This window comes from Macaca mulatta, chromosome 4, assembly GCF_049350105.2.
Source record: "Macaca mulatta isolate MMU2019108-1 chromosome 4, T2T-MMU8v2.0, whole genome shotgun sequence".
Taxonomy (NCBI): Eukaryota; Metazoa; Chordata; class Mammalia; order Primates; family Cercopithecidae; genus Macaca; species Macaca mulatta.
Window position 1 is genome coordinate 65,801,611 of NC_133409.1, and position 20,765 is coordinate 65,822,375.

At 34.1% G+C, this 20,765-nt stretch overlaps 1 protein-coding gene across 3 annotated transcripts in view; it reads left to right on the plus strand.

The window, feature by feature from the left end:
• Positions 1 to 20,765, plus strand: part of STXBP5 (syntaxin binding protein 5) — a 193,493-nt gene that overhangs the window by 153,105 nt on the left and 19,623 nt on the right. For all 3 annotated transcript variants that reach the window (XM_015137165.3, XM_015137166.3, XM_015137167.3), the window contains 4 exons: positions 3,202 to 3,252; positions 9,254 to 9,493; positions 13,196 to 13,565; positions 13,863 to 14,028. In XM_015137165.3, the coding sequence (XP_014992651.1) occupies positions 3,202 to 3,252; positions 9,254 to 9,493; positions 13,196 to 13,565; positions 13,863 to 14,028 (827 nt within the window). The remainder of the gene's footprint in view (positions 1 to 3,201; positions 3,253 to 9,253; positions 9,494 to 13,195; positions 13,566 to 13,862; positions 14,029 to 20,765) is intronic.

Here is a 20,765-nt window from a genome sequence, read left to right on the forward strand (position 1 = left end):
AGCTGGTTAGTTATATTTAGTATTTTTTACATAATAACGAAATTAAAAATAGTACTAGAAAAAAAAACTTTTATTCTATGGGAGAGGCTAACTTAAATTTTTAAGAATATTTGAGGTTATATAAAATTACTTTTAGTAGAAATCCTAAGGAGGATCCAAAGCATGCACCTAGAAAATTCAGAAGGAAAGTTTCTGCTGGTATATTTTTTGGCAGCAATGTATGTATAGATAGTGAATGAAAGCATAAATGTGATAAATAAACATTCCTAATTGATGAAAATATGTATGTAACGTTTAATGTATTTAGAGATGAATTTGTTACTTTTATCTTATAAATCACTGAAGTTATTACTCTCCTTCGGTTAGCCATATATATTGAGTTTAGTTTTTGAAATGAACTTAAAAGGTTGAGCTTATTATAGTGGTACGTTGCATTCTATACTTTTGTCCTAATTTTTTTTTTATGGTTTTGTTTTAGTTACTTAGAATTTTGCCATAGAATTAGAATGAAGGAACATTAGGTTATTTGCAAGTGTAGTAATAGCTCATCTGTATAGTGTTCTACATTTTATAAAAAGTTTGTATCTCATCTTGTTGTTAACAACAAATAATAATATTTATTAAATCATACTATGTGCCAGGTATTATGCTCAGTTCTTTGCTTATGTCATCTTACATAATCCTCACAACTGCCTGTCCTCATATTACAAATGAGGAAACTTGAAGTTTAGAGAGGCAAAGTGATTACTAAGGTTACACGTGTAGTAGTTAGTTAAAGTGGATTTGAACCTAGGTTTGAGCTGATTCCAAACCCAGTCCTAACCACTATACTTACTCTTCCACATTTATTAAGGCTTGTTCACAAAATGTTTTTGGTGGGCCTAATTATGTATACATACTGGGATTAATAATTTTGTCTTGGTTACTACCATGAAGTTGCTTAGTGTCTAAGGACCTTGCTACTCAAAAGTGTGATCCACAGACCAACAGCATCAGCAGCTCCTGGGAGCTCGTTTGAAATGTCTCTTAAGCCCTAGTCCCAGAGGACAGAATCAAGATGTGGATTTTAACAAGATCTCCATGTGACTGGTGTGCACATTCAAGTTTGAGAATCACAGGATTTAAAATAACTTGATCAAATCAGAGTAGTGATGTCTAGAGAGGTGGCGTCCATATCATATGATTCTAAAAGAGTTATCTTTAGACTGTGCCAAATTTATTTTCTACATCTGACATCATGCACATTGTATAGATATTACTTATCAGTCAGGGTGTATTGCATCTATGATATTTGATAAAAATCTCTGGATTTTTCAGTGTTTAATATTGCCTTTTGGAGGACTGTTTTAGAGATATAATGTTTTCTAATTTTAAGGGTATTGGATTTCAAGCACAAGAACAACCATGTATGTGATATCAACTACATACAGATGTTATTTGGCCATTTTAATTTTGTATTGCATTTTATCTTTTAACTGAAATTTTTTACGTCAGTGAAAATAGGGTGACTGTTTTATAAATTTAACCCATTGTTGTTTGCTAAAGGATACTAATTAAGTTAATGAAGCTGAGAAGTGAAAACTTGATGTCCCTTCGAACCCCCATTCCTTCCCAGTCTGCCTAATGCCTCTTTCCTAACACTGGATTTGTCATTTTTTTAGATGTGGAAGTCATGTACTATGACTGGATTTCTCTTTGTTTACATGGCGCCCTTATGGACTAGCAGGGTCTGTGCTTTAAATATCTCCTAACAGTCCAAAATTTAACCTAATATATGCATTCCTGTATTAACAAACAAATGCTTTTTGAAAATTTCACATAGGAAGCACTTTTCTTTTACGCATGCACTACCACTAACATAATAGATATAGTTGAACAACCCCTAACTTTAAGTCACTTTCTAGATTAAGACAATAACTGATTTTGAGGATGGAAAGTGGATTCCAGTAAGTTTATACATTCACTCTTTTTCCAATGTTACAGAAAGATACCTGTGGTTTGCATCTTATGTAAATACCATAGTTTTAGATTATGCATGATCTTACTCAGTTTTTGCTTTTCACTAAAATATAAATAGAAGAGAGAACTTATATCAAGGAGTGGTTGAGTCAGATATTGTATGATGTAATCAAATACTTAAATTTGATTAGATATAGGTTTGGCCTATAAACTAGAAATTAACTTAAAAAGTAACAAACCCAGCCAGGCATGGTGACTCACTCCTGTAATCCCAGCATTTTGGGAGGCCTAAGTGGGTGGATCACTTGAGGTCAGGAGTTTGAGGCCAGCCTGGCCAACATGGTGAAACCCCGTCTCCATTAAGAATACAAAAATTAGCTGGCAGTGGTGGCTTGCACCTGGAATCCCAACTACTCAGGAGCTGAGGCGGGAGAATCCCTTCACCCTGAGAGGCAGAGGTTGCAGTGAGCCGAGATCACACCACTGCATTTCAGCCTGGGCAACAGAGTAAGAATTCACCTCAATTAAAAAAAAAAAAAGGAATGAACCCAATAGCTATAACGATGATGAGCTGGAAAGATTTTATATCACATACCCCAACTTAGTCTTCGGCTTCTATTCTCCTTGTCTGCAACACCTTTCTTCTGAGAAGTTACTTTTACTCACTCAGAAAAGCCTAACCCTTTCCTGTGAGCCTAAGAAATAATTATAAGTTACAGTTTAAAAGGCTTCCTTAAAGTAAAAATGTTAAGTACAAAAATATATTACATCAAGTAAGTACAAATTTTTTAAAAGTTGGCCAGGCATGGTGGCTCACACCTGTAATCCCAGGACTTTGGGAGGCCAAGGCAGGAGTTTGAGACCAGCCTAGGTAACAAAGTGAGACCCCATCTATACAAAAAAATCCTAAATAGCCAGGCACAGTGGTTACATTCCTGTAGTTCCAGCTACTTGGGAGGCTGAGGTGGGAGGATCACTTGAGCCCAGATGATTGAGACCACAGTGAGCTGTGATCGCACCACTGCACTCAGTCTAGGCAATAGAATGAGACCCTGTCTCAAAAAATTAGAAAATAAAAAGTTGAAAATAAGATTTACTTTCCACTCCTAATATTACTCATTTTTTAATTATCTCAGTATCTAGTTTTAGTAATAAAAGTATTCACTTCTATCTTGAAAATCAGTTGATATTAGTATGAATCAAATGTTCTTCAGAATTTTAAAATTGTCTTTTATTTTTCAGCAAAGATGTCAAGGAAGTTAAGCTTACCTACTGACCTAAAGCCCGATTTAGGTAAGTAAAATAAATATTCAAAATAATTTAACTCCCTATAATGGGAAGACGGGGAAATCAGAAGATTTATAATTACTATAAGATAGTCATTGGAAAGCAAATTTAAAATGACTAAGATGCTTAAGGTTTAAACATTCTTTGGAATAGTCTTTAGAATGCATCTGTAAATTTAAAAAGACAATTATAATACAAATTCAAGCAAACCAAAAGAATATATTTTCTTAGCCCTCTCATGCTTTATGTCTAAACAGAACTTAGCATAAGATTGAATTTGTGCAATTTTAATTTGTATTAAAAGTGGTTATGTCCCATTTAATCATCTGAAAACCTACTTTGAACTCTATAAAATTATTTGTATATAATGAAATATTTAATATTTAAAATAGATTAATGTTTTTCTATGTTACAGTGAATCATAGCAAGAGTCATCATTACTAACTTTTTGATATTATATTTCTTCCACAGCACTTTCTGTGCAATTCATTTATTATGAAAGCAGAATGAATATATTCACACATTTGTTTTGTTTTATATCCAACCCACAAACAGCTCCTTGATATCATGTAGGGACAGATGACATTTCACCAAAGATAAAAGTAAGATTTCATGTAATACATATAAAACATGGTATCTTTTTACACTCATTTTTTATTTAAGAAATTTCTGTTGCTTTAACTAAATAGGTGTGATTGTGTAAGGATGATTTCACCCACCTCTGTCTTAGAGATAACTGGGTTTTCTCCGTTGCATTAGCCCACACCCCTCACCACCATTTGTTCTCTGGATTTCTTGACTATGTTTCTTATACATCATACAAACTTAGGTGTTGGTCCATTTAAACGTACTAATTTTAGCATTTCCAAATCATTATCTTACCCCAGTTATGCTGACAGAAAGCATGTGATTATGAGTGAGTAGGCATACAATATATTCCACTGTCATTTGTAGAAAGTTTCATTCATAGGAAAAACAACTTAGTAGAACCCTGTGATATCACTAGTATAAGGGAACAAGAGTTAATCATAGAATATAGGATAGTAGACATTTTGAGGTCATAGTTTTCTCCACTAAAAAACATATAATTTGAAACCAAATATATCTGAGGCATACAATGTGCATTTTTCCCCTATAGCAGAATCTAGAGTTTTCATCAGATTGTCTCAGAGGCCCAGGATTTCAATAGCATTAAATATTACTAGTTAAAGTGGCTTTGTGTATTTTAGTTTCTTAAAAATCTGGGTAAACACATGTAAACATACTTTTAAAACTATAAAAATACCATAGCCATTTTTTTTTTTTTTTTTTTTTTTGAGACGGAGTCTCGCTCTGTCGCCCAGGCTGGAGTGCAGTGGCCGGATCTCAGCTCACTGCAAGCTCCGCCATCCGGGTTTATGCCATTCTCCTGCCTCAGCCTCCCGAGTAGCTGGGACTACAGACGCCCGCCACCTCGCCCGGCTAGTTTTTTGTATTTTTTAGTAGAGACGGGGTTTCACCGGGTTAGCCAGGATGGTCTCGATCTCCTGACCTCGTGATCCACCCGTCTCGGCCTCCCAAAGTGCTGGGATTACAGGCTTGAGCCACCGCGCCCGGCCAGCCAATTGTTTTTTAAAGCATACTCACATTTACAAATGATGTAAGTAATTTAATCGAAGTGTGTACTCCATGCTTTTATAGACTATTCAGTTTATGGTTTAGCTAGCATGCCCATGTATGCCATAAGCCAATTATAACTTTGACTAATATATGTCTGTAACATTCCTGTGTCCCTCAAGTCATTTTATTGTTGAACTGTTATTTGGTGGAGATTCTTGCCTGATAATTATTTTACATTGGTCAGGGAGGCAATGGGGAGTAACTCCAACTATATTGATAGGTTCAAACTGCCAGATGTTGATAAGCACTGAAGCCAGTGAGCTGTTGTGCAGCTCCAGAAGCTTCTGGGAATAGAATTCATTTTTGCTTATGGGGAAGTTGTGCAGCACTGTACTTTCACTATAGCTTCACCATCCTGGATTCTGTAACCCAGAAGTCAGAAACCATGGGTGATTTTGTTACACTTCTGATTGTCACATTTCAAATGTCAGCCATCGGAAGCAAACATCAGAACCATTACATACTTTGATATGAATTAGTTTCTTGCCCTGATTTTTACCTGAACAGATTCATCTCTTGGCATTATGTTTTGATTTGGGAATATAAAAGTTTGTTGAATAAGGCTATCTGTGGGGAGGAGAAAGTGATATATACAAGTAGCATGTTGTAAGTTTGCAGACAGTAGCATGAAAACAGTGATTTTATGGCATGATTGTATCAGGTAGAGCTGGATGGAAGCATTCATGACAAATTTTGTCTGAGTTTAGATCAGCTAAAAAGATCACATATTCAAGCACATTTCTGACATCTAAACTAGAATTTTAATTCTCAATAATAACCATAGTGTTCCAGCTGTATGATAGTGATGATATGGCTGTCTGGAGTTGCCTAAGAGAAAGGTTTAGACTTGGAGATAGACACAAATTCTGACTCTACCATATACTAGCTTGGTCATTCTGGGCCAGTCACTTAACCTCTCTGAGCCTCTATTTAACTATTTGTTAAATTGTGATGATAATACTTTTCAAGGTGGTTATATAGATTCAATAAAATGATAAATGTAAAGTATTAGTGCCTGGCACATGGTCAGCCTTGCTTAGTGGTAGTTATTTTCACTTCTGTTCTTATTACTAGAGCTACTAAAATTAAACTTTTATTCCATTTATTTAGTTTGCCAAACTTGTATAAATGAGCCCACAGAGACCCATAATGTTTAACTTAAAAGGAGTAAGTGGAAGTTGTAATTCATGAATTGCTGAAAATTCTGACTTTTTTTTCAAAAGTCTAGGCAGATAATAAAATAAGCAACCTATCTCTGTCAGTTTCAAACTTGACTCTTATTCAGTCGATTTTTCCGTTTTGATCTAGCTTTAGAAGTTGCTTTGGTAATCTTAATTTTTATAGATAAATCATGTAATAAAAATGTAATTTTAGGTTATGAATTTTATATAGTTAAATTAGTCTATTAAATTTGAACATTGCTCATTTGACTTATGAGTTAACATTTAAAGTATAGGTTGTTGTGAATCACCTGTTGTAATTTTAATAGTTATCAGTAAGAGTTTTTCTACAGGTTAATTTACAGTGGAATCTCTATTATCAACTTTTCTCATATCATTGTTTTCTATTACTATCACTACATCGCAGCTGAAAATGTTAATTTGCTTTGTATATGTATGCTTTACAAGTACCAAATTAAGTGTATTTATCATTGTAAAATTTTAAAAATGTATTTTGCTAAAATAACTTTGGAAACTATAAAGAGTTAATAAATATTTGTAATCAGTATCATATTACAGACTTTCTGTATTGAGGTGTTGATTACGGAAAGTTGTTTTATTTATAGTAAGTAGTTCTTTTCTACCATATCATAATTTGTAAATAATGGGAATGCAATCTCAAGCAAAAGAAAGATATTTTTAGAGACTACAGTTTTAAAAAAGATCCATAGCATTATCATAATTAATAGCATTGTTTTCAGAGGCTACCTATAATCATAATTATGTTACATATAGTTATTTTAAGGGGATATTTTTAATCTATGAATCTAAATTTGATTGCAAAAGACTTTTTGTAGGGTGTAACTAGGATTTGGCTATACCTTTTTTATTTAGTAAAGGACAACTTAGAAGACTTTAACATGTTTTATAGTTTTCACATTTTGAAGAGTCCTTTCTTTCACAATAGCATTGAAGCATGTGATTTAAGGAGTTATTAGATGTAAGTAGTAGAAGCTACTGGGAATTTTAATAAATCCTAATGGTATAGCAGAAGCATTGGTTTAGACATTCTTAACTATAAATCTGCCTTCAGCAAGTGTTTATTGAATTCCTTTCACATGCAAGACACTGTGCTAAATTCCACAGGGTATCAAAATGACACAGTCCTTGCTTACAAGATACTTCCAGTCACTTTAGAGTGAGGCATGAGAAAAGTCAGAAGTAACTACAGAACAAATGTACTCTAAGTGTCATGGGAGAGATACATAGCTATAGGTATTCGAGAGGGAGAGAAACTATATAGGTTGTGGGAATCAGGAGAAACTTCAGGAAAATGACAGTAACTGAGGTGGAAAATAGGCAGAATCTTGATAGGTAGGAGAAAAGGCACCTATCAGAATACCTCAAGCAAAAGCCTAAAAGTAGGTAAGTGCAGGTTATGTTTGGAGAAAATTGAGTGGCTCTATTTATTTCCCACAATGAACTGAAATAGGGTAGCATTGGGAGATAAAGCTAGGAGGGTAGATTAAAGATATTTTGTGAAGAGTCTTAAAAACTTGAGTAAGATTATAAGTATGATTAAATAAAGAGGAACTACTAAGGATTTTTTAGATTGAGGCCACAGAATTATAACTATGCCTTATAAAATTTAGTTGAGTTGTGTTAGTAGTGAGATGCTGTGGGTGAAGAGATCAGTTGGGAATTGTCTAAGTAAATGGTGATGAGAGCCCGAACTTAGGGTAATGGAAGTAGATTACCAATGGAAAGAAGGAAGCAAAAATGTCCAATAAAATACCTTAGGGCTTGGCATCCCATCAGATGTATGAGTCAAATGAAAGGGAGAAACCCAAACTATGGATCATCTTAAGTGTTTCTGCCTATGAGAACAGGAGTGTCATTAATATAAATAGTGCCATTCGAAGAATTTACTGGTTTGGGGAAATTTATATGCTTTGGTTTTGCATAGTGAGACATAAATGGAAAAATGTTCAAGAAGTATTTGGAAATGATGTTCCAAGAGAAAAAGGAAAAGGCTAGGGCTTGAGACAAGCTTGGGATTAGCAACAAGGGAAGGTAGCTGAAGACGAGAAAAGTTTTATTAGTATAATTTTTAAAATGTCCCTGTCATTACAGACAGAGCTGGGTAAGGGAATTTGCCTGGTATCAAGTGTGAGCCAGATGGCAGTTACACATTTTGGTGAAAACGCCTTAAGTGAATGTGGATTGCAGTTAAAATGGCATTGAAGAAAAATGGGAAAAAAGCTAAACTTTTTTTGATTAAAAAAATAAAAGATCCATCATACAGTAAATTAGATCTGAAAAAAAATAAAAGATCCATCATACAGTAAATTAGAAAGTCGAATCAGAGTACTTCTAAATGCGTTTTTTAAAGGTAGAAAGTGGAAAAGACCCACACTTGTGGCGCTCTACCAGTCATGGATTGTATTACCAAAGGAAGACAAAGTACCATGAGAAAGAAGGTGCCAAGAGCTAAGCAGCCAGGACCCCGAGGATTGCTCATTCACATATTCATCGGGAGGCACCCGGTTTGGTTCTGAGGAGTGTGGAGTTGTTTGTTTGTATATTTAAGAAAAAAAAATTTATTAGCATATAAGTAAATTTTGTTTTCAATTATACTTGACCTTCAAACAATGTGGGTTGGGCACCAACTCCTCTGCATATAACTTTTTGAGTCTCCAAAAACTTAACTTCTAAAAGCCTGCTGTTGACTAGAAGCCTTACCAGTAACAGAAACAGTAGATTAACATATATTTTGTATGTTAGATGTGTTATATGATGTATTCATATGATAAAGCAGGCTACAGAAAAGAATGTTATTAAGAAAATCATAAGGAAGAGAAAATGTATCTACTTTTCCTTAAGTGGAAGTGGATCATCACAACGGTTGTGTTTCCATAGAGTAGACTGAAGAATAAGAGAAAGAGTGAGGGGTTGATCTTGCTGTCTCAGGGGTAGCAGAGGTAGAGGTAAATCCCTGTATAAGTGGACTTGTGCAGTTCAAACCCATGTTCAAGGATCAACTAAAATGAAGTTAAAATTAAATATGCCGTAGATTTTGTCTTCTTGCAGATTAACTATTTGACCAAATTTATATTAAAAAAACACAAACAACTTATTTTATGTATTTTATATCTTGAGCAATCTCACAACATTTTTAACCATTTCAGATGTAAAGGATAACTCCTTTAGCCGATCACGGAGTTCAAGTGTAACAAGCATTGACAAAGAATCTCGAGAGGCGATCTCTGCTCTTCATTTCTGTGAAACATTTACTCGAAAGACGGACTCGTCCCCTTCCCCTTGTCTATGGGTTGGAACAACGCTAGGAACAGTGCTTGTCATTGCACTGAACCTTCCCCCAGGGGGAGAACAAAGACTTCTTCAGCCAGTAATTGTGTCTCCAAGTGGTAGGTATTGCTGCTACACTTACAGTTACATTACAGGTGTGATTTACTATGATGGAAGCCTTTGTTTTTCATTCTTGAATTGATCTAAGAATTATAAAATGTAAAGTAAATCAGTGATGGCCTTATGTTTTAATGAAAGAATACATAGAACAAGATTTCAGAATGTTGTTTGTTTATACAGCCATTCAAGTTTTGCCATTTTTTTAAACTTTAAGATCATGTGTAAAATAATTACTATGGAAGAAAATTGTTTTAAAGGTTACAGTAATGCATTCCTAATACCTCAAGCAAATACCACAATCAAAAGAATACTGTAAATTTAGGAGAAAAACAGAAAAGTACATTTTTAAACATTCTACACATGGTTATTTTTCATCTCCAAGTGTGAAACCTGAGATTATTTTTCTACTTTGAAGTGTTAGGAAAAGGTGACTTGAGAGCAAATTTTAAAAAATAGTACTAGAGGCCGGGCGCGGTGGCTCAAGCCTGTAATCCCAGCACTTTGGGAGGCCGAGACGGGTGGATCACGAGGTCAGGAGATCGAGACCATCCTGGCTAACACCGTGAAACCCCGTCTCTACTAAAAATACAAAAAAACTAGCCAGGCGAGGTGGCGGGCGCCTGTAGTCCCAGCTACTCCGGAGGCTGAGGCAGGAGAATGGCCTAAACCCGGGAGGCGGAGCTTGCAGTGAGCTGAGATCCGGCCACTGCACTCCAGCCCGGGCTACAGAGCAAGACTCCGTCTCAAAAAAAAAAAAAAAAAAAAAAATAGTACTAGACTTCATATATTGAAAATGAGATTGGATTTTGTCAAATGTTTGTGGAGTCTGTTAGGTCAGGAGATAACTGAGAATTCTGATTTCTGTTACTACTCATTTATGCTCATCCAGATGGAAACAACCATGATTTTGCTAATAAATCTGTCTCTTGTTGGTGCTGACTTTTACAGTTTTTGGAATTTAGAAGTTAAACTGCATTTATGATTATATTTCTGAGCCATCTTTACATTAAATAATCAGTTTGATTTATTCATTTTGCTCTATAAATGCTTGAGTATATACTGCATATCAAGTTGTTAGATTAAAGAAGACAAGTTACATAATGATATTCTTACTAATCTCAGTTCTTATTACTAAACAAATATGCGTATAGGAATAAAATAAACTGGAAAGTTGAAAATCAAAATGTTAACAGGAGTTATCACTGGTAAGTAGGATTTGGGGTCATTTTTATTTTCACTTTTTTACTGATTTGTAGTTTCTAAATTTTCTACAGCAAACATACACCAATTTGTAATAAGAAGAAAATGTTTCCAATAAATGAAAATGAGTGAGCAGGATTATAGATAATTTACTGTTAACTACACAAAAAGTATTTAATATACTTTCCAACTGGCAATAAATCAAATTAGCTATAAAGTGAATTCAAAAATAACTTTCATATGTAAGAAGGCAACTTAGTTTCTTCTCGATGATGGGATCTTTGAGGTTTGTTTTTAATAAGATGCCTATTTAAAGATAGACCAGTGACACTGGTGTCATCTGTACTGGGGCTGTGAGAAGAGAGAGGTGTTTTCAAGCTGATGGATTTCTGTGCTTAAGAGCCTAAAGTGGTCTCTACTTTGACTATTATTTTTTCTTTTCTTCAAGAGGAGGAGTCAACAGTTAACCACTACTCTACTGGGAAACGTGCTAAAGTCCCATCAACTGTAGGATAAGCATACATTTAACGGTATTTTAGGCCAGTTTTTTAAAAAAAAATCCACATATTAGAACAATATATGTGCTATAAACAGTTCTCAAATTAGAATGGATAATTCAGCTGGCTTCATCAAAACTTGAGAGGCTGAAGGACTCTTTGGGTGGACCAGAATAAAAAATAAGAGATCTTGAAAGAAAAACTAGCTTTAAATATGTTTTGAGATAAATAATAATTGGAACTATAAGATTATAACTGTCTTGTGTTTCGAAGTTTTCTACCAAGCTGCTTAAAATAATTAAATTATCTGCTCGCCAAACTTGGATGTAGAGTAGGGTTACTAGATTTAGCAAATAAAAATTATAGGATGCCCAGTCAAATTTTAATTTATATAACAAATACTTTAATATAAGTGTGTCGCATTTAGAATTGGACAGATATATGACATTTGGGACATACTTATACTAAAAAGTATTCATTGTTTATCTGAAATTCAAATTGAAATATGTGCTCCATTGTATTCTGCATCCTTACTATTGATAAATCGTAAATGCAAAGAGGAAAGGAAAGAATATTTTTTCTTCTAAAAAGTTTTGAGAGAACATCAGGAACTCTTTTGCTTAGAAATAAAAGAAAATAATATATGGAAAAAATATTGCAAACTATAAAACCTTATATAAATTTAAAACAAAATATGAAAAATCTTTAAGAACTGAATGCTCAGTTATCTACCCTCCCTTCCATTCTATTAATGTTATCACTAGCCGGGCGCGGTGGCTCAAGCCTGTAATCCCAGCACTTTGGGAGGCTGAGACGGGCGGATCACAAGGTCAGGAGATCGAGACCATCCTGGCTAACACGGTGAAACCCCGTCTCTACTAAAAAATACAAAAAGCTAGCCGGGCGAGGTGGCGGGCGCCTGTAGTCCCAGCTACTGGGGAGGCTGAGGCAGGAGAATGGCGTGAACCCGGGAGGCGGAGCTTGCAGTGAGCTGAGATCCGGCCACTGCACTCCAGCCCGGGTGACAGAGCGAGACTCCGTCTCAAAAAAAAAAAAAAAAAAAAAAAAAATGTTATCACTTAGTTTACTCAGAAGTGAGCATAAAGCATATTTGTACATTATCAAGGATATAGGGGGAAAGGGTACCATTAATAGAAGTAAGTCAAAAAATGTAGCCCCTACATTAAGATGATAAACTGACCAAAATAATGCCTTAAGTATATCTGACAGTTGTTGTAAATCATTTAAGAGGAATTATTATTTTAGAGGTAATGGTTAGAAATGTGTAGTTTTTTTTTCATTGGTCATCTAGATCAGTACTGTCTATTAGAAAAGCAATGCAAAGCCACATAATTTTAAATGTTCTAGCAGTCACATTAAAAAAGTAAAAACCGGGTGAAATTAATTTTAATAACATTTTATTTAGCCCACTGTGTCCCAAATATTATCATTTTAGCCTGTAATTATTGAAAGTGATTGAGGTATTTTACGTTGAACTTTTTGGAGTGCTAAAGTCTTCAGATGGGGCATGTGCTTGACTCTCACCATGCACTGCAGTTGTTCGCACGCTTTGGACAAGGCGCATTCGCAGTGCTCTGCAGCCACATGTGGCCCCACGCTGACTGCTCCAGGTGCTGTCCACTTGCTCTCTTGCTGACTGGTAGTGCACTTGCTGGATATAAGAGAAAATAGTTCCAAATACTCCAGCATGTCGTTTGTTTATTCATTTAAAGATCAGATACGTGTTTGCCAAATTTATCATATGTAATTAAATTGTGAGTGATCATTAGTGGCATTTATCTGTTTGGAGCATGTAAGTTGACATCTTTTTCCAGACTCATAAACATCATGCTTAAAGTCTGAATTCTGTCGATGAGTCAGTGTTCAGTTCAATATGCATTCAGCATTTATTTGAGTATCTACTATATATGTCAAAGTTAGAATAAATGTGTTTACTCTGTTGATTAAAATATTTCAGTTATTTACTAGACTTCTGTATTTTAGGTACTATATTGAGGTTAAAAGGTGCAATCTTGAGAATGGCATTTCTGGATACCACAGGCTGCTTAATACCACCTGCATATGAACCCTGGAGAGAACACAATGTTCCTGAAGAAAAAGATGAAAAGGAGAAATTGAAAAAACGGCGGCCTGTCTCAGTATCCCCCTCCTCTTCTCAGGAAATTAGTGAAAACCAGTATGCAGTGATATGTTCTGAAAAGCAAGCAAAAGTAATCTCACTGCCAACCCAGAACTGTGCTTATAAGCAAAATATTACAGAGACCTCATTTGTGCTTCGTGGAGATATTGTAGCATTGAGTAACAGTATCTGCCTTGCTTGTTTCTGTGCCAATGGACATATAATGACTTTTAGGTAAGAGTTAGATATTTTTTTAAATGCAGATATAGCATTTCCTCCCTCAAACTATACTACAGAATTGTTTAAAAGAAGTGCTTTTTTTGTGTGTATAGTCTTATACTCTGAGAATTTATTTTTATTCTGTTAATAGTGAACAAGTATATGAGGAGTATAAGCCATTTTTTTATCTCCCACTCAAGTATACAAACTAAATCATAAGAATTATGAAGTCTCTGCCATTTTTAACAAGGATAGTGTGTTCAAGACTAAAATATACCTTATTATTAACAAGTTTTTAATTTTTTTCTCAAGTTTGCCAAGTTTAAGACCTCTATTGGATGTGTATTACTTGCCCCTTACCAATATGCGGATAGCCAGAACGTTCTGCTTTACCAACAATGGACAGGCATTATACCTTGTTTCACCTACAGAAATCCAGAGACTGACTTATAGTCAAGAGACCTGTGAAAATCTTCAGGTAATTAATAAAAATATTAACTATAATTTCTTCAGAGGTAAAGTATTCTCTGAGGGCCCGTGTACTGTCTGCTCCTTATTCTCATGGAAGTATACAAGTGAGCCTGCTTGGGAAAATCCAGACTGTTGAATTAGACTTTCAGAGCACATGCTTTGAGACTCCCATGATTAAAAGTGTCTTCTTCAGACATCTGCTATAAGCAGCTTCATCTTACTATTCCATATCTGTCTTTCCAGTGATGGCAGAGAAATATGAACTGCTGCATACATTTTATACCTACTCTCTACATAGAATAAATATCATTTATACACACACACAGCCCTTTTTAAAGAAGTGTGTTAATGTGAAAATAAATGAGTCTATTTTAGGGCAAATTTTGTAATCTCATCTCCTATACTCTCTATTCACAAGGATATTTACACAGAAGAAAAAATTGTTATTTGGTAGTTTTCCTCTAGTATTTTGGTTGATCTGTTTTTGAGAGACTATATACAAATTCTTTATATACAGAATTGTGTCGTTTTTAAAGTATTTGAGTGCTGTATATGCTTCTGTGTATATTCGAAATGATCAATTTAGCTTTACCTTCTAAAGTAAAAGAGCTCTGGAAATACTGAGCTGAAATATTGATTGATATTTAATATTTAGAGGAAAGTACTATCTAGAGGAACTTTATAATGAAAGTTTTTGCAGTTAGCCCTATTTTACACATTTGCAAATTTGAATTTGTGGCTTATTATTTTTAGAACATGGGCTTTAGAGTCAAGAAGGCTGAATTCAAGTCCATCATGCTAACTATACAATTTTGTAATCATAGAAAAGTTACTTAATGACTCTAAGCATCATCTTTAAAATTAGCAGAGAAGTGGTGTCTGTGGGGATATTACAGGGATTAAAGGAGGCAGTGCATGTACTGTGCTTAGCATAGTGCCCCGGTACAGAGGGTGCTTAATAATGTCAGGTGTTGTCCTCATTGTGTTATTATTTCAGTAAGCTATACTGTACTGGAAACCTAGTCCTGAGTAATATTGTAAACTTTGAGAGTAAAACAAAATTATATATCTGACATTTTAGATTTAAATTCCCATTTATGTTTGAGTGAAAGTTATTTTTCAAAGATTCCTAAGTTTCTGAAGTAAAATTTTGTTTTCTGTTGGAAGGGTAAACCTTAAAATTTTCCTTTTAGCATTTCCTTTCACTAGCAAAATGTTATGTTAAGAAATAATATGGACAATTGAATATTAATTCATTTCCATCTGAAATGTGGTCCTAATTCAAGTACTCAAAAATCTAAACTTCATCACTTTTCTGGGATCAATTTATTCTATCCTTTAGTTGGTGTTTTCTTTAATTATTCTTAAATTATTCTTAAATTAATAGAAGCCATAGTTTACTTATTTATGTTTAAATGAAATAGTCTTTTAATAGTAAACTGTATTTTAAACTATCTGCTGTGTGCCTTCATGATACAGAGATAAACAAAAAATGGACTATCTTAAAGGGATTTGTGATAAAATGTTTTCTTTGGGCAATATTGACATGTTGTTTACCTCTGTATTTTTAGTAGCCAGAAATAATGCCTTGGTAAAAACCTGTTGAAGACTATGATGAACTTGATAAACACTATACCTTGGTTCCCTGAGTACCCTTTTACATTGTGCATTCCTTTAACTTTAGCCAAAAATAAAGAAGATGGCTACAAACATTTATGGAGTTTCCAGCCAAGATGGAATAATAGGAACCAGATTAACCTTCCTTCCTGAAACAACCTAAAAAAAACCAGACAGAACTCATGAAACAATGGTTTTCAAATTACTGGGCATCAGGCAATGAAGGAAAGTAATTTCTGACATAGGAAACAAAGAAGGTGTCCCAGCTTTAATGCTTTCATAGAGTTTTCAGAGCATGGCACAGGGCGAAGGTACTGAGTTAAAGCCTGGCAGACTTCCCAAGTTGAAGAGTCAGGAATAAGAGTTTGGGGACACCAGGTAAATTCGAGAGAAAAGAGCTACAAAGAGAAAGAACCCTGGAGATGTGCAGAGTCCCCCTGAATATACCATACGTGCTATTCAGCATGTACATGTGACTAAGCTTTCAGAGCAGAAAAAGAACCATCTGAAAGGAATAGAGGATTTGTAGAAACCGTTCCAGGAACGTGCTTGTTCCCAACAACCAGACTGGAGAAACCCACAATTTGTGTGGATATTAGTTTCCTGAGGCCACAAACTTGGTGGCTAAAACCAGTAGAAAATTACTTGCTCATACTTGTAGAAGCCAGAAGTCCAAAATCAGTTTTACTGAGGCAAAATCAATGTGCTAGCAGGGTCTTACTCCCTCCAGAGGCTCTAGAAGATAATTTTTTATTGCCCCTCCTTGTTTCTAGCAGCTGCTGGTGTTCCTTGACATTGGGCCACATCACTGGAATCTCTGCCTTTATGGCTGCATTACCTCCTCTTCTGTGTTTCAAATCTTTCTCTCCCTCTGTCTCTTAAAAAGACACTTGTAATTGGATTATAACCCATTCAGTAGTCCAGAATAATTTCCCCAGAGCAAGATACTTAATCACATCTGCATAGACTCCTTTTCCTTGCCAGGTAATATTTGTCGGTCCAGAAATTCGGACCTTATATCCTTGGATGGTCCATTATCAGCCACTACTCCAGACATGCCTAACAAATCGCAAAAGCTACACTCAAAAGGATGAAAATGTTTTCTGTCAGAATGAAATTCAAGAAAACTTAAAGGAAGTCAAAACTATTTAGCACACAATGAGGTAAAAATCGCAACGTCTGGTATCCAGTGAGTTACCAGGCATGCAAAGAGACAGAAAACCATGACCCATCACGAGGAGAACAATCAACAGAAACCAAACCAGAACTGACATGCATACCAGAATTGGCACACAGAAGGAGATTAAAACAGTTATAACTGCGTTCCGTATGTTCAAAAAGTTAGAAACATGAAAGATACAAAAATAAAATCAACTTCTAAAGATGAGAAACTATAGTATTTGAGGTGAAAAATATGCTAAATGGCATTAACAGCAGATTTCACATTGCAGAAGAAAAGACGTGAACTTGAAAGCCTAACGACAGAAAAATAACAGTGTTTGAACTTGGCAAACTTACAGCACTAAAACACCTATATTAGAAAAGAAGGAAGTCTCAATGCAATGATGTCAACTTTCACTTTAAAAAACTGAGAAAAGCAAATTAAACACAAAGTAAACACAAGAAAACAAAAAATAAACATTCAAGTGGAAAACAAAGAAACAATAGAAAAATATCAATGAAACCAAAAACATCAATGAAACCAAAACCAATAAAATTAATCTCAAGCCATAGGAAGAAAGAAGTTACAAATTATTAATATCAGTAATAAGAGAAGTCTCATTACTATATATTCTGTAGATATGAAATAGATAAAAAGGAAATATTATTAACAAGTTTATGCCAAAAATATTCAAAACCTTAGATGAAATTTCTTGAAAGACAAATTACCAAGCCTCACTGAAGAAAAAATAGATAACCTAAATAGTCCTGTATCTATTAAATAAATTGAAATTGAGGTTAGAAACCTTGGACCAAGAAATTACCAGGCCTAGATGGCTTCAATGATGAGCTCTATCAACATTTCAGGAAGAAATAATATCAGTTCACAAACTTTTTCAAAAATGGAATTAGGATTGCTTCCCAGCTTATTCTATAAAGGAAGCATTAACCTGATACCAAAATTAGACCAAGTCATTATAAGAAAAGAAAACTACGTATAAACCAATATCTCTCACAAATATAAAAGCAAAATTTGTAAAAAAAAAAAAAAAAAAAAAAAAAAAAGTTTTGCAAATTGAATTTAGCAATATATCAAAGGGATAATACATTATGACCAGGTGAGACCTATCCCGGGAAAGTAGGATTGACCTAACATTTGAAAATCAGTCACTGTGATCCATCTTATTAAAAAGCTTAAAAAAAGAAAAAGAGCAGGTGGCAAAATCTAACAAATATTCCTGATTTTTAAAAATCTCTACAAACAAGGAATAGAAGAAAACTTAACATGTAAGAAAAACCCACATCTCAAATAATATTAGTGAATGAAATACTAATTCTTTCTTCCTGAAATCAGCAATTACAGAAGAATGTTCACTCTCACCACTTACATTCAGTATTGTAATTGAGGTTTTAACCGGTGCACTCAGGCAAGGAAAAGAAAAGGAAAAGGACTGTCTTTATTCACAATGACACGATCATCAGTATAGGAAATCTAATAAAATCTACCATAAAGGTTACTAGAATTACTCAGTATGTTTAGCAAGGGTGTAGGATATGAGATAAATATATAAAAATAATTTTATTTCTATATGTTAGTAGTGAACATTTGGAAATTGATATTTTAAAAACCATACCATCTATAATAGCAAAACTTATGAAATACTTTGGGATAAATCTAACAGAAAATGAAAGATCTCTACACTGAAAAGCTATAAAATATTAATAAAAGAAATTTTTAAAAATTAAAAAATTTTTTTAGAAATTTTTGTAGGAATTGACAAGTTTATCCTAAAATTCATACATAAATGCAAGAGAACTAAAATACACCAAACAGCTCTGAAAAAAATGGAAGGCCTAACACAACCTTATTTCAAGAATTATTATAAAGCTGCAGTAATCAGTAGAGAATGGTATTTTTGGCATCAAGATGAATGGATCAGAATAGAATATCCAGAAATAAACATATACATGGACAACTGATTTTTTTAAAGAAGGCACAAGGCAATGCAGTGGAGAAAGAATTGCCCTTTCAACAAGTAATGCTGGAACTATTGGATATTAAAATGCAAAAAAAATAAGCTTTGATCCACTCTTCACACCATAAACCAAAATTTATTGAAAATGTATTATGGACCTACATGGAAACCCCAAAATTACAAGACTTCTAGAAAGAGATGTGAGAAAACATCTCTGACCTTATTTTAGGAAAAGATTTCTTAGCTGTGACACCAAAAGCACCATCCATAAAAGAACAAATTGATAACTTCAACAAAACTTCAACTTTCTGCTCTTCAAAAGACGCTTTTGAAAATGAAAAGACAGCTTATAGATGGGAAGAAAATCTGGGCAAAACATATATCTAATAAAGGACTTGTCTTTAAAATATGTGAATGACCCTTAAAACTCAGAAGAAGGATGAGAAACAACTCAATAAAAACATAGCCAGAATATTCAAAAAGAAAGCTCACCATGAAAATATGCTCAACATTATTTATCATTAGAGAACTGCACATTAAAACCACAGTGAGATACCATTAAACACCTATGAGAGTGGTTGAGATTAAAAAGAATACCATGCCAAGTTTTGGCAAGGATATAGACGATCTAGAACTCCATACAATGCTGATGAGAACATAAAAAAGTGTAACCACTTTGGAAAACAGTTTAGGAGGTTTTTTTTTAAAGTTAACATTCATGAGCCAAGGACCCAGCCATTTTATTCATAGTTTTTTTTATTATTATTAAAAGGAAATGTATATTCATAACCGCTTTATTTGTAATAGCCAAAAACTGGAAACCACCCAAATGTCCTCAACAGATGAATGGAAAAACAAATTGCATTTTATCATACAGTAGAATTCTAGTCAGCAATACAAAGGAGTGAACGATACAATCAGCAGCGTCAATGAATCTCAAAATAATTATGCTTAATGAAAGGAGCCAAGAAAAAGAGTACATGTTGTTCTATGTATATAAAAACTCAAGAAATAATAGTGATAGAAAGCAGATCAGCAGTAACTTGGATATGGGGGGTAAAGAAGGAATTAGAGAAGGTCTTACAAAGGAGCAGAAGAAAACCTGGGAGTGATGGATATATTCACAGTGTTGATTGTGGTGGTGGTTTCATGCATATATGCATATATCGAAACTCACCAAATTGTACATGTCCAATATCTGCCAGTTTTTGTATGTCAATTATACTTCAGTAAAGCTGTTTAAAAGATTATGGATTCAGGACTTTTAATTGTCTTTGACGGGCAATTAGTCAATGGTATGTTTATAGATTGAAATACTTAAATTTCTTTTTACAGCATTATTTTTAACTATACCATAGTGAAAAACACAAAGATAATTTACAATAAACTATTTTTTTCAAATGGACTATTTATATTCATTTGTGAACCCTAACCAAAATTTACTGTAATCATAGAGTTGGAACATACCAATTAATTCAGTTTAAAGCAACTAAGTAAGTAACTTTACTTTGGTAAGCACCTCAGGATTATAATTTATTAACAAAACCCCAAGTAATCACTGTAAACAACTGATGTCAGTTGAACTGCTTAGCTTCTCATATATATTGTGTAGGTTCAGTATGAAGTTTATTGCTGTGTGCTTATCCTGGAGATATTTATTTTTTCAGACTCAATACTCTTACAATATAAAGTTTTCTTAAAATGATTAAAATCAGTGATTATTTGATGCACTATACAGGACTTTGTAGTGGCATTCAATGTGTGGATAACGAAAGCCCATACATTGACCCATTCATGAAATTAGTCCTAAATAATACCATTCTAACCTGGTTAGCTCACATGCAAAACAAATTACATGCAAGAGTCTAAAATCGGACAAGTATATTTATTTCTGAATATTTATATTTTAGAAGAGTAATTAAGTCCAATGTCTTGTTTCAGAAATCCTGTCTACTATGAATAGATGTAGCAAGATCACAGAAATTACAAA